The 15,360-nt window shown below is 35.4% G+C and overlaps 1 protein-coding gene across 1 annotated transcript; it reads left to right on the forward strand.

The window, feature by feature from the left end:
- Nucleotides 1-454: 454 nt before the first annotated feature.
- LOC140792541 (U-box domain-containing protein 4) lies at nucleotides 455-14,133 on the forward strand. The gene is made up of 5 exons (XM_073143610.1): nucleotides 455-729; nucleotides 8,433-8,710; nucleotides 9,870-9,986; nucleotides 10,095-12,137; nucleotides 13,845-14,133. The coding sequence occupies exons 2-5, from the start codon at nucleotides 8,438-8,440 to the stop codon at nucleotides 13,902-13,904; spliced, it is 2,493 nt and encodes an 830-aa protein (XP_072999711.1). The 5' UTR covers nucleotides 455-729; nucleotides 8,433-8,437; the 3' UTR covers nucleotides 13,905-14,133.
- The last annotated feature ends 1,227 nt before the right edge of the window (nucleotides 14,134-15,360 follow it).

The raw sequence follows: 15,360 nt of genomic DNA on the forward strand, positions 1-15,360 counted from the left end.
TCAATTTTTATTAATTTTTCATTGTCATCATAACCATTTTAAGTCAATGTTATTAGTCAATATTATTAACTTCCCTTTCATGAAGTTGAATAATTTAATATATAATATTAAATTACTCTCCTTCAGCCAATTAGTCAATTTGGACGAAAAACTTAAAAAATAATTTATTTATTTAATTGGATTACCCGTTTTCGTCCAAATGACCTCATCCTCTCGTTTGGTCTGAAATATGTCACCCTAACGTAGGAAAACTGGAAAATTCTTCCACTGGTTTATTTAATTTTTACAATTTTCCTTTCCTCGCACCGAGATTCGCACCAATATATTTTGGACGGTATAGATCAACCCTGCATAGGAAACGAGATACGCTGCTCCGCATACAAGCATTCGAGAACCTTTCCGCGTCCGTCCGTGCCCCCTTGCTATTTGCTTACCTCTCTCTCTCGTCCATCCCAACTCGACCGATCTCGCCCCTCTTTGTACGACCCCTCTCTTCTCCACCTCCTCCTCCTCCTCCTCCTCCCTCTCCTCTCCCCCAATCTCTCCCTTTTCTAGGGTTTACTTTTCCCCCAATCCGCTCTCCAAAACCAGAACTCTAGAAAGTAGGGCGCCTCTTTCCGCCGATCGCTTCCTTACGGCCACGGAATCCGCCTAAATTTCCCAATAGGCGGACGTGCTTCAGCCTTGGATCTCTTACGGCACTTCTTCTTCACGTTCTCTAGGTGCAAGGTATCTTCTTTACCTTTTATTATCTCCTCTTCCTGTGCTATGGTTTGGTATATTTGAGTAATTGAACTATGCGTCGTGTTATCTCTCGCCTAGATGGATCAATTTGGTCTCTTGATTTGGTTGTCAGAATATTGGAAGAAACACTTTTGGTTATCTGCATTCGGCCATGCTGATCTTGGGGAAACTTGTGTTTGGGATTCATGATGAGTTTTGAGTAGGCGTTAGAGATCGAAGTTGTCGATAGGTGTATTTTCTTTATCAATGTGGATTGGGAATTACTATGCCCTTGCATCATTTGAAGTCGTTTTCTTGAAATGATTTCTGATGTTCTGTTTGTACTAGATTAGTTTTAGCTTGAACACGTTTTTAAATCCTCCTTGCTTTCTTATAATTGATTGTTTAGTTTTTTTAGAATATTGGGGAAGAAGTAAAAGAAGGAGAGTTAAAGCATAATAGTTATGTTGCCTAAAGTAGAGCTACCACTCACTTAAAAAAGTCAATTAAATTAATTCCTCTTTAGTATGCGGGGAATGTAGGCCTTTGCCCCCTTCTCATCTATGGGGTATCTCAATGTATAGGAAAATATCTCTAATTAGTTGTGCAATCTGGTTGCGATCATAGTTGCACAAGGGAGATTTTGGTAAGATTGTTAAATGTATAAATTACCAATAGTATGTTTAATATATATATATATTATGAGCAAAATTTCAAGTATTATACTTTAAAATTCTAAAGTTTATAAACATGACAAGAATTGACGCCTCGGAATTTTATTGTGGAACACCCCAATTAGAGATTTTTTTTCAAAGATGATACCCAAGCTAAACCAAATGTATGATATTGCTTACATATATGAGTACTAGTCTTATGATTTTTGATCTTTCATTGAAAACACTGGAAGGTTGTATTCAATTTTTGTTATACAGGATTGTTATTACAGATGCTACATTAAAATTGATTAGGTAACGGATAACAATGTATCAACTACACTCTTGACCATTGCATTATGCCGTTGCTGTCGGTGTTCTTATGGGTAACTTTAATGGTATCGAGAAGCTTTTCACTAAAGGGATCTACGTTTATACTCAGTGTTGTAGTTGTATCCTCAAATAACATGTTCAAGGTAGGATATGTTCTACTCAATGTTTTGAAAGGCGGCCGAGGATGGTGGGCAGTCACCCCACCGCCTAGCGTCTAGGCGGAAGGCGGACGACAAGGCGGGTGACAAGACAGTCTTGCATTTTTAATATAAAAAAATAAGAAATAAATAAATAAACATATATAATATACATAATCACAATTCACAGCTATAATTACAATTCACAACCATAATAACAATTCACAACCATAATAACATAATAACAATTCACAACCATAATAACATAATCACAATTCACAACTATAATAACATAAATACATAATCAAAGATTCAAAATTATCACAACCATAAGTTCCTAGCAACATGTTCATAATAAATAATATGATAAAAAATATCAAAATCATAAGGTCCATAACAAATAACATATAATCAAAATTATCAAGTTCATAACAAGTTCACAACTATAACATAAAGGCCATCTTCTAATCTTCTTCACAATCTATGGGAGGAACTTCATCTACCAAAAGATTATCATCGGAATCATCATAATTCTAGCTTAACATCATCCTCATCATCTGTTTCTTCATCCGACTTAATTAATTGCTCATTTAGAGAAGTGGAAGGAGTGCTACTAGTAGTAGCTTGAGTAGATTTAGTGCTCCTCCTTGATCTAAAATATTTTTCGGCTCCTGATGCTTCTGTTACTGTCTCCTAAGTTAACCCTTTACCTGGAAAGACCTCTTGCTTTATATGATCATTATCCAACCATTCCCTTGCATTATTTCTTTCTTTTGAAACGATTGGATCCTTCTCTTTCGCTATCTTTCGATCCTTCATTCTTACATTAAATTGTACATAAACAAGATCATTTAGCATCTTCACTTCCAATCTATTTCTCATCTTTGCATGAATCTGAAATCAAAGACCAAATCAATTTGATAATAGAATTCATCAATTTAGCTTAGTCAATACAATGATTAATGATATATTACACATTCAAAAGAGCTCCAATTTCTTTCACATTTTGAGGAGCTACATATTAAATTAAGAATCTTAACTGCCATATATTTCAAATAGAGGGCATCGGCTCCATATACACTCCCCACCAATGAACTATAACCATAAAAATTAAAAAGTAACTTAGTAACATACAAAGAATAAAACTGTAAAAGACATGTTTTACACTTTTACAATATATGCTAATTAATAATTATTACCTGGGTTGAATTAATCATTATTAACTTCTCTTGTTAATCTTGCTAGCGATCTCCCAAATATCCTAGTGGCATCCTTATATGCTTTCATCTCCATATTTGAAATGTGAATTTGAATGGCTTGATCTGGATAAAAGTTCTCAATACAACTAGAAACACCGTCCATTACATTAAAGTTAGTCTCTATCTCATCTAAATCTCTATAAAAATAGTATGGATTTAAGTAATATGCAGCAGCGTGGAGATGTGTATCAAGCTTTCCATTTATGTAGTGATCAATTGCATCTAGAAAAGGCTCGAGAGATGTCTCATTATTATTGAAAATATTTTTTATTTCTTTCTTTGACATCTTTCAACCCACCATATATGAATCCCATTGGTGGCTTTCTTTCACCATCAACAACTCGTAGCAATTTCCCCAAAGGAGTGAACACTTTAACTGCTAATGACATTTGCCTCCAAAATTGGTTATTGAGGATAGTAGAATAAACCCTCTTTCCTTTTGCAGTTTTTGACCATTTGCAACTTAAAAATTCATCAGAAGTAAACATAAGCCTTAATTTCTCTTTCTTCTCCAAAAGACTCTGTAATGTGAGAAATGAAGTGGGAAATTTTATAACCTCGGGTCTCACGATCTTCCTTTTTTGTGTAAACTGACGCATCAAACTCAACGTTTTGTGATGTCCTTAAATGAACATAGTGATTTCCCTTCCACGTTCAATTGAACCTTTAATTCTTCCTTCCTTTGATATCATCTCTAATATCAAATCTATACAATGGGCAGCACAAGATGTCCAATATATACGAGGATAGTTTTGCTTTAGCAACCGCGCGGCTGCTAAATTAGCAGCATCATTATCAGTCACAACTTAAAGTACATTTTCCTCATCCACTTCCTTGATACTCTCAAGAACAATATTATGGATGTATTCACCTGTATGTGAATCATTAGAACAATCAACTAAACGTAGAAAACTAACCCCCAGCTCACAATTGATACATAAATTCATAATGCTTCTTTTTCGATTTGTCCAAGCGTCAATTAAAATGGAGCAGCAATTTTTCTTCCATGCAGCTCTATGCTTCTCCAAATCATCATTTATTTTAGCCACTTGCTTCTTCAAAAGTGGCTCACATAACTCATGCATAGTTGCGGCTTGAACCCCGGACCATACTGACCAACTGCTTCCATCAATACATGAAATGATTTATCAGTAACAACATTAAAGAGAATGCCACACTTATAAACCCAATGAGCTAAGTACATTAGCACCCTATCTCTTTGTTCTTTTGCAAAAGCATCTTTTATACTTGTCTGTACCATCTTCCTCCACTCTCTAATTGAAACTTCTGGATTAATAGATGTATATTTGTCTAAAGGATCTCTACTCCTTGGCCTTTTACTTCCAACTTCTAAAATTTCTGGATCTTCCCGTTCTCCAAATATATTTACTTCTGCTCTCAATTCTGCTTCCTCTTATGATTTATCCTCATTTCTTTTTTTGTCCCCCTCTATATGCTCTTTAATAACTTTTTTTGCCTCATTTGTAGCTTTTGGATAAGGCGCAACATCACATCTAACATGAGCAATATACTTCTTGAATCTACTAATTCCTCCCTTAGTAACCTTCCCACAAAATCTATATTTCACCGTGTTGGCATCAATTTTATTTGGAAGGTATCCATATTGCCATCCTAGATCATTGGAGCCAACAAGCACAAAAAATTCAGATGAAGTTGACCTAACCACAGACGGTGTTTGACAGGAATTAGTGGTCATATATGACTACCTGTATTCTGTAATAAAATTGGGCAAAAAACAAATATGATTGATAATTCATATTTCAGATTTAAAAACAGTAATTAATTACTGTTTTACCTTCTCCAGTAAAACAGATAGTCAGATATTTACTAATTATTGATTACTATTTACTCATTTACTTTCTAGTTAATACTTAATAACTTAATCCAGTAATTCACTAATTCAAGAGAAATGTTAGAAACAAATTAATACTAAAAGTTAACTCACTGTTAAATATTAATCAATAATCTTAATTTCTGAATTAATTAGAGGAATTAAGTAATAAGAAACAGAGAAAAACATATTATCAGACAATTACTGAATTAATTTCTGAATCAAGTAATTAACAATCTTAATTAACAGAATCAGAGAAAAAATAGAAGAAATGAGGAATTAAGTAATAAGAAATAGAGAAAAACTGAAAAATATATTATCAGATAATTACTAAATTAATTTATGAATTAAGTAATTAACAATCATTAATAGATTACTAATTAACATTCAAGTATTCAATAGATTAGCAGAATAGCAGATAACTACTTCAATTAATTTCTAAATTAACTAGAGGAATTAAGTAATAAGAAACACTGAAACAAAGAAAAACTGAAAAACATATTATCAGATAATTACTAAATTAATTTCTGAATTAAGTAATTAACAGATTAAGTGATTAACTAATTAACGAACATATTATCATTATTATCAGATAATCACTAAGTCACTAACAAATTAAGATTTAACTACTTTAGGCAAAATTGAAAATTTAAAAAAAATTAAAAATACTTCAGTGTGAGACATAGTGAAACTGTGAGAGAGGAGTGAGAGAGAGAGAGAGAGGGAGAGAGTGAAAGAGAGTGAGATTGTGAGAGAGTGAGAGAGTGAGAGAGAGAGGCCCATACCTCTGCAGTCGGCCGTGGAGCGAATGTTGCCGCAAGCCAGAGAGAGAGGTGCCGCGAGAGTGGGCACAGCGAGAGAGAGGGCGCAGCGAGAGAGAGAGGATGCATCGAGAGAGAGAGAGAGAGGGCGCAGCGAGAGAGAGATTAGGGATTTAGGGATTTTAGCGAGAGAGAGAGGGCGCAACGAGTAGCGAGAGAGAGAAGAACATTTTATATTAATTGTTAATGGTTAGTTTTTTCAATGGATATTAGATAATCCGATCCATTATAGAAAAACCCGATAGGGCGGGTTTGGCGGGCCGAACCGCCAACCCACCTTATCGGGCCGTGCGGCCCGCTAGCGCCTTTTGGCGCTTAGGCGGCAAACCGCCTTCTACGAGCGCCAAGAGGAATGGCGGGGCGGCCGATGCACCGGCCTACCATGGCGGCCGCCAAGTCCGCTTTTCAATACATTGGTTCTACTGAAGATATGATAACTTCATCAGGAGCAATATCAACTATCTGAAGAACAGCTCCTTCCATTTTTCTTAAGTGTCGATAAATTGCAAGATAACTGCGTATTCACTTTTCTATGAACTCCTTATTGATTTTGGATGTTGTTATTCGTTGGAGTTCAATTGTCCACTAGTTTTGACTATGTAAAAACTTTACATCATCCCTCGTTAGTATAGACCTACTTTATACTTCACCCAAGCTTGATGATTGTAAGTCAAATAATGGTCTTTTTTGTGCATAAATTGATGTTGAAAACCTGATGGTTCCTATATCCTATCCTGGGATGATCCTTAACTTGATTAGTAGGGGATATGGCTTTGGTTTGAAATTCATACTGCTGGAATTTGAAGCATAGGTGCTAAAATGATATCCTTCTCCATCTAATTCACTACTATTGTCTAGTTGTGTAAGCTACTAGAAATTAAACAATTAGACCTTGTTTTGTTTGATTCTAAATCCTGAATGTAGCTAACTGGCTCCATTTCTTAGTCATGATTTAGGTACCTTGAATTAAGCTAAGAAATAATGGTGTTTGATTGTGAACTAGCCTAAAGTATAACTATTACATTTGATGTTACCCAAAAAAAAATGAAAACGTGTTTGTTTTAGGGGAAAAGAGATGATATATAAAATTAATAGACCAAAATGCCCTTTGACTTTAATGATAAAGTTTAAAAATATTATATTTTTATCAATAAAGAGATTTTAATTGTAGACTTGTGGGCTGAAGCCCACAAGTGGCCTTACAAGCACATAAGCCTACAAGCGAGCTTACATGTTCTTTTTTTAAAAAAAAAAGTACATAAGGTTAATGTTGTTTTTTCTAAAATAATAATGTAAGGTTACTTTTCTTTTTATTATAAGACCGCGTTTAAGGCTACATTATTTTTTAAATATTTTTTTAAGAAGCTCTCATATTGCAAACTTTGTTAAAAAAAATAAAATAAAATTTTGCAGGCTTAGAACTCTTGTTGATTAAAAGCTCACAAGTCTGCAATCACTCTATATTTTATTGCGACTTAGTAATTTTTAAATTTTTGAGGGAAATGTATTTATTTTGAAGGGAATTTAAAAATAAATGAGAGAAGATTCAAAATAGGGGTATCATTATTACTTCGATGTGACATGAAAAAGTAAAAAATATTTATTTTTTAAAGGAAAATTGAGTATGTGATATGAAAATAGTACAAAAATATTATTACTAAATTTGTAAAATATAAATGTAAGTTAGCCATTTTAAATCTATCTATAAATCATATTAAATAATAAATATAATTTATCCACCGTTGTGTTTGAATATTTTTTTTCCACAATTTTTTTTGTCAGCCATGGTGAAAGAGAGTTTTTTTTAAAACATGTATTTTTTAAGGGTAGAGAGAGGAGGGAGAGGGGAGATAGAACATCGATAAGACATGAAAATAATAGATATAAGTCATTTCAAGAGTAAATTTGGAATATATTTGAATTCAAACTGGAAATATATTTTTTATTTTCTCTTTATTAGGGAGTTAACTTGATTAGGGATAAGCTGATGTTTGATTACTGAATGTGGTTAAGGGTCTCTGACCAAATTTAAGGATCCCCACTGAATTCAATTCAAACATGGGTTTAGAAAATGAGACTTGGTGATTTGATCAGATTTTATTTTGCTTTTGACAAAGCTTGATGTAGTGTAAGGCTAGATATATGAAACAACCTTGCTGAACTGGCATTTTCAATGTCAAGATAAAATAATAACTAGGTAGGTTAGAGAAGGTATTAGAAAGAGATCTTGATTGAGGATGCTCAACCAATGGAAAAGATATGATTGTTGACAAAGGCACTCTCACAAGTGCTAAAGAAAGAGGTGTCTTTGCGCCAGATGGCTCCTTCCTATGCTATGTCTGGGGAGGGAAAGATGTATGAAACCTTGCCCTATTATTTTGAAGGCCCTTAAACCCTTGTCCATTTTGGGTGCAAAGACAAGCTTTTACTGTCACACTAAGTTTTTGTTGCCATACCTTTATAACTTTCCCATTCACCTCCAAACATCTATCCATTTGGTATCTTATTAATAGCAGAGGCTTGCTGTTTGATTATGTGTTACTGCTGTTACAATACACATATAATACTTAGGTGCAAATAATTAACATTTGACTGCATCTGCTTCATATTTGCATAAACTTTGAAACTTAAACATGTGTTTGCTTTTGAAACAGGTGCAATGGAGATATCGTTGCTCAAGAATTTGCTTGAAGGGATCTCGAATTTTGAGCTTGTATCTTCCAGCAACTCTGTTAGATTCAAGCTAGTCCCAAAATATTGCCGAAAAATTGACGAGATATTGGATTGTCTGAAACCTATGTTTGATGAGTCTGTTCATAAGATACCTCCAAATGAGGAGCTGAATAAGGTGATGGAAGAATTGGATGCTTGTATTAGGGAAGCTCAGGAACTTGTTGGGAATTGGCACCAGATGACAAGCAAAGTTTTTTTTGTATGTCATAAATGTCGACTCACCTTATTCTTTTTTCTTTAGTTTTGTGCTATATATATTTATATTTATATATGATGCTATAATGAGAAATTTTTCATGTGGTAACGTTCAGATTATTTCTGGTTCCAGTTATTGCTTGACTTGATTTCAGATGTATTGTTACATAGATAACTTGGCGATCTTCGTTTTGCTCTCTCCAATTATGCAAATCTATTATTTGCTATCAGTAAGGCATGAAAGGTCCTCCACTATTCTATTAAATAGGTGGGGTAAAGTTAGTTATGACTTAATTTTAAAAAACCTTTTAAAAAGGTACCACTTATTTTGATAGCGGATAGTATTTAGGTTTTGTAGAGCTCTTGTTTCTCCATGCTATCTGTTTTGAAATTCATTATAGATACTCTTGTGGTCATGCAACAAAAAGGGGAAAAAGAAACTCCAATTTTTTCAAGTGGTAGATTTTCCTGTTATACCTCGCTGAATTTTGTGTTGGGAAGGATTGTATTACTTTTGTGACTTTTGTCTCTAAAACCGCAATCTGCATGAAAGTCTAATTCTAGATACTCATGTCGGTTTTTTTCCACTTCTGAATGGCACAAGAATAATCAAACCAATGATCTTTGTTATTTTTGGACCTATTTGTGCTTTACGTCACATTGAAGAATTGGTTGATTATGAGTTAACCCATGATGTTATTGGCAACTCTCCTGTGTTAGTGTAAAATATTACCAATCATTGACATTTTATTTTTCTGATTCCTAGTTCTGGATTCATTCTTTCCATGGAGAGACCATGGAGACCAAAATATGAAGGAGAATAACAGGACATATGTTATTGTTTAATCCATTCCTCCTGGTGTTTCAAAGCAACTGTGCATATGCACAAGTTGAAGTCCATGCTACATTTGATGTGCTTTTCCATGAATGTGTTTTGTCTTATAAATGTGTGTTGCATGATTGAGTCCGGGTTCATTTGCTTCCTTCCTGTTTTATTTTATTTTATTTTTATTTTATCTACGAATGTGTGTTGATTTGCTTATATGGTTGTCTTATGCTGTTCTCGGTGAAGATCAAGTCTGGCTTAAGGTTTACTTCTGTGAATTGTGAAAGAACTTTGCATACTCTGAAGTACTAATGGGGACCTTAATGAGTTTTTGCAGGTATTACAAATTGAGTCAGTAATTGCAAAGATTCATGCATATTCACTTAAGATATGCAAACTAGTCGATTCTTTACTTCTATCCCCTGCTGCTAACTGTACTTCAACCTGCATTGAGGTAATGAAATATTTATAATGCTCAAACATTTTGCCTTTTATTTTTCTTTCATAACTATTAGATATTTATGTATTCTGAGTTCTTATGGAGGAAGTTCACTTCATACAGAGACTTCAGCACATCCATTATGATCAAATGTCTGTTATCATCAAGGAGGCTATGACAGAACTGATAGAGAAAATTACACCAAGATCTGAGAGTTTGGCAAAAATTTCAACCTCTTTGAGCTTGTCAACAAATCAGGAATTATTGATGGAGGCTGTTGCACTTGAGAAGCTTAAAACAAAGACCGGCCATGGTGAAAACCATCTAGAATTGGAACATGTCGATCAGATACTTGCACTCATCAACCATATGCATGAGTGCCTTGTCAAGGAAAAGCAGTTGCACAGCATTAAAGGAGTTCCTATTCCGACTGATTTTTGCTGTCCACTCTCCCTGGAATTGATGTCTGATCCAGTCATTGTGGCATCGGGTCAAACATACGAGCGAGCTTTCATTAAGAAATGGCTTGAGCAGGGTTTTAGCATTTGTCCCAAGACACGTCAAACACTTGGACATACCAACTTGATTCCTAATTACACTGTCAAAGCCTTGATTGCAAACTGGTGCGAGTCAAATGACATTAAGCTACCTGATCCAATGAAATCTGTAATTCTGAATCTTCCTTCTGCTTTTCTCTCTCCTTCAGACTCCGGTCTTGATAGTGTTCCTCATTCTGGTCATTCTCCTAGAGCTAACCATCCAAGATCACCAGAATCTAACCAGTTGATCATGAATTCCCATAAAAATTTATATTCCTCTAATGGGGGCAATCAGAACTCTTTTCTGCACGAGAACCCAATGTCTCCTAGTCATCTTCTCCATTCGCAAACTGTGAATGGTTGTGAGGACAATGTTACAGCACTACCGGTAGGAAATTCTGAAGCAAAGAACGAAACAAGGCTATCTAGCTTGGAAGATATGATTGTTGGTTCTGGTGGCGAGACTTCCAACCAGTCAGAGGATAATTTCCAGGCCTCTAATGTTGATGTGCAATCCCAGGGCAACAACTGTAATTCCTCTGCTTCTGGTGCTGTTTTAGCTGGTGATCATCTTCAGGGGTCATCTGAGGCCAACTCAGTGTCACGGGTTTCAAGTGATCTGACACATGACAGCAGTGATGCATCAGGAGAAGTTACACAAGAGGCTCCAGTGTCCACTTCTCCCCAAAGGGAACCAGAATTCCTATCTAGATTGGCTGTGGCTCGTTCTAGAAGCCAATCAATTTGGCGACGCCCATCTGATAGGTACCCAAGGATCGTATCATCGCCATCTACAGATTCCAGACCCGACCTCTCTGGTGTTGAGACTCAAGTTCATAAGCTGATTGATGATTTAAAAAGTGATTCAATAGATGTGCAGAGAGAAGCAACATTAGAGCTGCGCCTTCTTGCCAAACACAACATGGAGAACAGGATTGTCATTGCAAAATGTGGAGCTATAAGCTTGTTGGTAGGACTTCTTTATTCACCGGACCAGAAGATCCAAGAGAATTCTGTAACAGCACTCCTGAACTTATCTATCAATGACAACAATAAGGCTGCCATTGCAAATGCGGATGCCATTGATCCTCTCATACATGTCCTTGAGACGGGGAATCCTGAGGCAAAAGAAAACTCGGCTGCAACTCTATTCAGCCTTTCAGTAATTGATGAGAATAAGTCTAGGATTGGACGATCTGGTGCTATAAGGCCTCTGATAGAATTGTTGGGAAATGGCACTCCGCGAGGAAAGAAAGATGCTGCTACCGCATTGTATAACTTATCAATATTTCATGAGAACAAGATTCGCATTGTGCAGGCTGGAGCTGTGAGACACTTAGTAGAACTGATGGATCCAGCTGCTGGAATGGTTGACAAGGCTGTCGCTGTTTTGTCAAATCTTGCTACTATACCAGAAGGGAGGGATGCAATTGGCCGTGCAGGTGGGATTCCAGTACTTGTAGAGGTTGTTGAATTGGGATCTGCAAGAGGAAAGGAAAATGCTGCTGCAGCTTTGCTTCATCTCTGTACAAATAGTAACAGATTTTGTAGTCTAGTCCTTCAAGAAGGTGCTGTACCACCATTGGTAGCATTGTCACAATCAGGCACAGCACGCGCAAAAGAAAAGGTATAATTTTTGTTTTACTTTTGTTTTTTTTTTGGACTTCATGTGGCACAAATCAGAACTTCAGTTCTCATATCTAGCTTTTCCAGTTTTGCATTTTTTTTTACCTAGGTAGTCTAATTTGCTAGCTATTTGTGGCTTTATAGGTTAGCATATATTCTTATAATAGTTGGCTGTGACATTTCTGTTTAACACTTTCTTTTGAACATATCTTGTATCTTGTATAAATTGTCTCTGTATGCATTTTTATGCATGGTATGTTATTTTGTTGTATCCCAGTTATAGCATATTAAGTAATTCCTCTTTCTACTTGTCACCGTATGTGGTGCTTTCCATACTTTTGAATCATGTTAATGTTATGACTCTTCAACTGGGTTGTAACAGAAATTCTTTTTTCTAATCATTGAATCAGCTTAGTTCATTTAACTTACCTTGCCCATAGCTTAGTATCTGAGTTTTACTCTTTTGGTATAGGAGTATTGAAAGATAGATTAATCTTTTCTTCTCCATTGAGTTAAGATCGTATCTTTTAGTATTAGTAGAAGTTGAGTTATGTCATTAAAAGAATGGCACATAGTTAGTTGCAGGTGAATAGCAAGTTCAATATTCAATGTTGCCCAAAGGCATAAAGCAAATAGATTTCTTAAATTTTGTAAAGGAAGTGCGACTTCACCTACAACCAAGTGAGCATAATGGACTGTTAAAGCTTTGAAAGCTTATCGATAATCATTTTCATTGATTATAGTGATTGAGATATCATCTATGGCAATCTTATTTTTGGCTGCTCACATAATGTGTACTCTTCACAGCTGCTTCATATTGTAATTGAAAGTCCTTTATGCGAGTTTGTCACTGGAGATAGCTGAAAAGGAGATCACAATATTAAAGAATTTGTCACTTATTACAAGCCAGAGGTTCTTCAAAATGGACACTTTTGTGGTGCTTGCTCAGGATGTTGCATTCTCAAAGATTGACCTAGAAATTTTATGGTGTCTGCTCATTTGAGCTTCATTTGACCTATTTTTTCTTACCAAATCTTTCAGTTCCATTACACTTGCATGTTGCATGTACTTTGTCTTGATTTTTGACAAGTGCCTTCATCTGATTTTGGTGAGTGGATATTGGACAAGTCAGAACCACTTTGAGGTTGAAATTTACCTATGATGACTATTTAGTTTTAGACATCTCTTCAGAACCCAACCATGCGGATTCTTGGAACTTGACTTTGGATCTTTAAAGTTCAATTGCAAAGTCAAGCAGGGTCACTTTGGCTGCTTTTAAACTTCGGCTGAATTCAATAGTCTATAGCTCAGATGTTTCATTGCTGATGATATGCTAGTTAATCTGATGATATACAGCTTAAAGGTCCTAGTAGATGATCTTGTAGGCTCTGCGGTCTAGTAGATTATATGACTCTTCAGACCAGTGGTTGCTGATCTAACTTGTTGGCAGGATGTAGAGAGTGAGCATATTTAAGACTCAGCAAAGTCTGTCTTCCCCCATTTGTTTACGATTGCTATCTGTGCAAATCTTTTGCTTTTGGCTTGTAAAACAAGTCACAGTTTTACCAAATCAGAAGAGAGAAAAAATAAGAAAGCAACTTAGCTTAAACAATTTGACGACTGCATGATTTTTCTTCTTCTTCTTGTGTAAATTACTTGAATAATTGGTTACTCTTAATAAATCAGGCCTCTTCTTTATGCTTTGTAGGCTCAAGCTCTTCTAAGCTATTTCCGGAACCAACGGCATGGCAATGCAGGGAGAGGGTGATGTTGAAAGAAGTTTCCTAGAATGCTGAGAGTGCAGTTTTATGTAATTGTGATTTTTTCCCCTATTTTTGGTAAAAATATGTAACTGTGAGGTGGGTTCTAATTGTTTCTGGCGGCAACTGGTGTCCTGAGTTATGAATGCTAGTCTTGTAGTTTGCTTTCACATTAACTGCATCAAGCAATTGTTTCCTTGTAAAAAGACTGATCTGTATAGTGGTTATGGCTGTTAATTCTTTGTTCTTTTGATACTGTAGTACATGCATTTCCGTTCAATATTTAAACTCTTTTTTTCTTTTTTCTTTTTTTTTCTTTTCTTTTTTTCTTTTTCTTTTTTGCACACAAATTTGTACCCTCGGCCAAGCAAATTTGTGCAGTTTCTGTTGTCCATATGTGATTCAACTCTTGGAAATTCTTTGGCATCTTCAGTAGGTCATCTGTTATCGTGTCATTAATTCCCCTTTTACATTGCCTTTTTCCAAAGAGTTTTAGAGGATTAGGCAGTATATCTGCTGTTTGATTTCAGTCGCTTTGCCTCAAATTGGAACCCTGCTTGAAATAGCATTGGAGCTCTCATTCCATCGAGTTTCCTCGCACCTCTAAGTCCAAGACTTGCTCCAATTTCAACCTGCTAAAAGTTAGCTTACCACTGAGATGAAGTAAAACATAACTTGCATAACAACAACAAAGATTCCTGTTATTTTATCTCTGGTTAACTTGCATTGAAGTCTTAACAGAGCTTGCTTGCAAAATAAAAAGCTAATAGGCCGGGGATATTATATGTGAATGAAAAGCTGCTTCGTGACAAATGATGCAATGCAAAGCTACTTCCAAACCAAGGATCTAGCAAACAGATGCAGTAATCTGCATGAAAATTTTCCTAAAACAAAAGAGGCACATCTTGGATTATTTACAAGTACTTAAGTTACATCCAAAGGAGAGAAAGAATTCCTAAACCTTCGTGACCCATTCATCTATAAGAACATACTTACAGAATCAACTCAGTAACTAAGTATTGAGGCTATCGCTTAGGGGCTAAGGCCGGGCCTGAGTATTCAAGACATACTACTGCTACCAACTACCTACTCCAAACAAGACACAGGTAGAGGTGACAAAAGTTGACCCCACCTAGTAACCCAACAGGGTGACCTAACTTTTAAATAGGTTTAGGTAATAAATAGGTTTAGGTAATAAATGGGTTCTAACCTTGTAATTGAATGAGTTGTGTTTGTGTTTAGTACCTCAACCGATTTAACCATCAACTCTTTTATGACACAACAATCATTTTATGATCCGACTAACTTATTCATGGCCAGATTAACTCATTTATAACCCAATTGTTTATAATTTAAAAAACTCTTTTATGACTCGACTAGCCCCTTTATTATTCAAAAAATTAATATTTATAATTTTAAAAAACTCATTTATAACCCGAATAACTTATATAAATTTAAGTAAAT

Source organism: Typha latifolia, chromosome 7 (genome assembly GCF_019914945.1).
Source record: "Typha latifolia isolate L0001 chromosome 7, TyphaL0001v2, whole genome shotgun sequence".
Lineage (NCBI taxonomy): Eukaryota > Viridiplantae > Streptophyta > Magnoliopsida > Poales > Typhaceae > Typha > Typha latifolia.

Coding starts and splice junctions, on each gene's coding strand:
- LOC140792541 (XM_073143610.1), top strand. CDS start 8,438: ATGGAGATATCGTTGCTCAAGAATTTGCTTGAAGGGATCTCGAATTTT. Junction 8,711..9,869: donor TGACAAGCAAAGTTTTTTTT/GTATGTCATAAA, acceptor GAGTTTTTGCAG/GTATTACAAATTGAGTCAGT. Junction 9,987..10,094: donor GTACTTCAACCTGCATTGAG/GTAATGAAATAT, acceptor CACTTCATACAG/AGACTTCAGCACATCCATTA.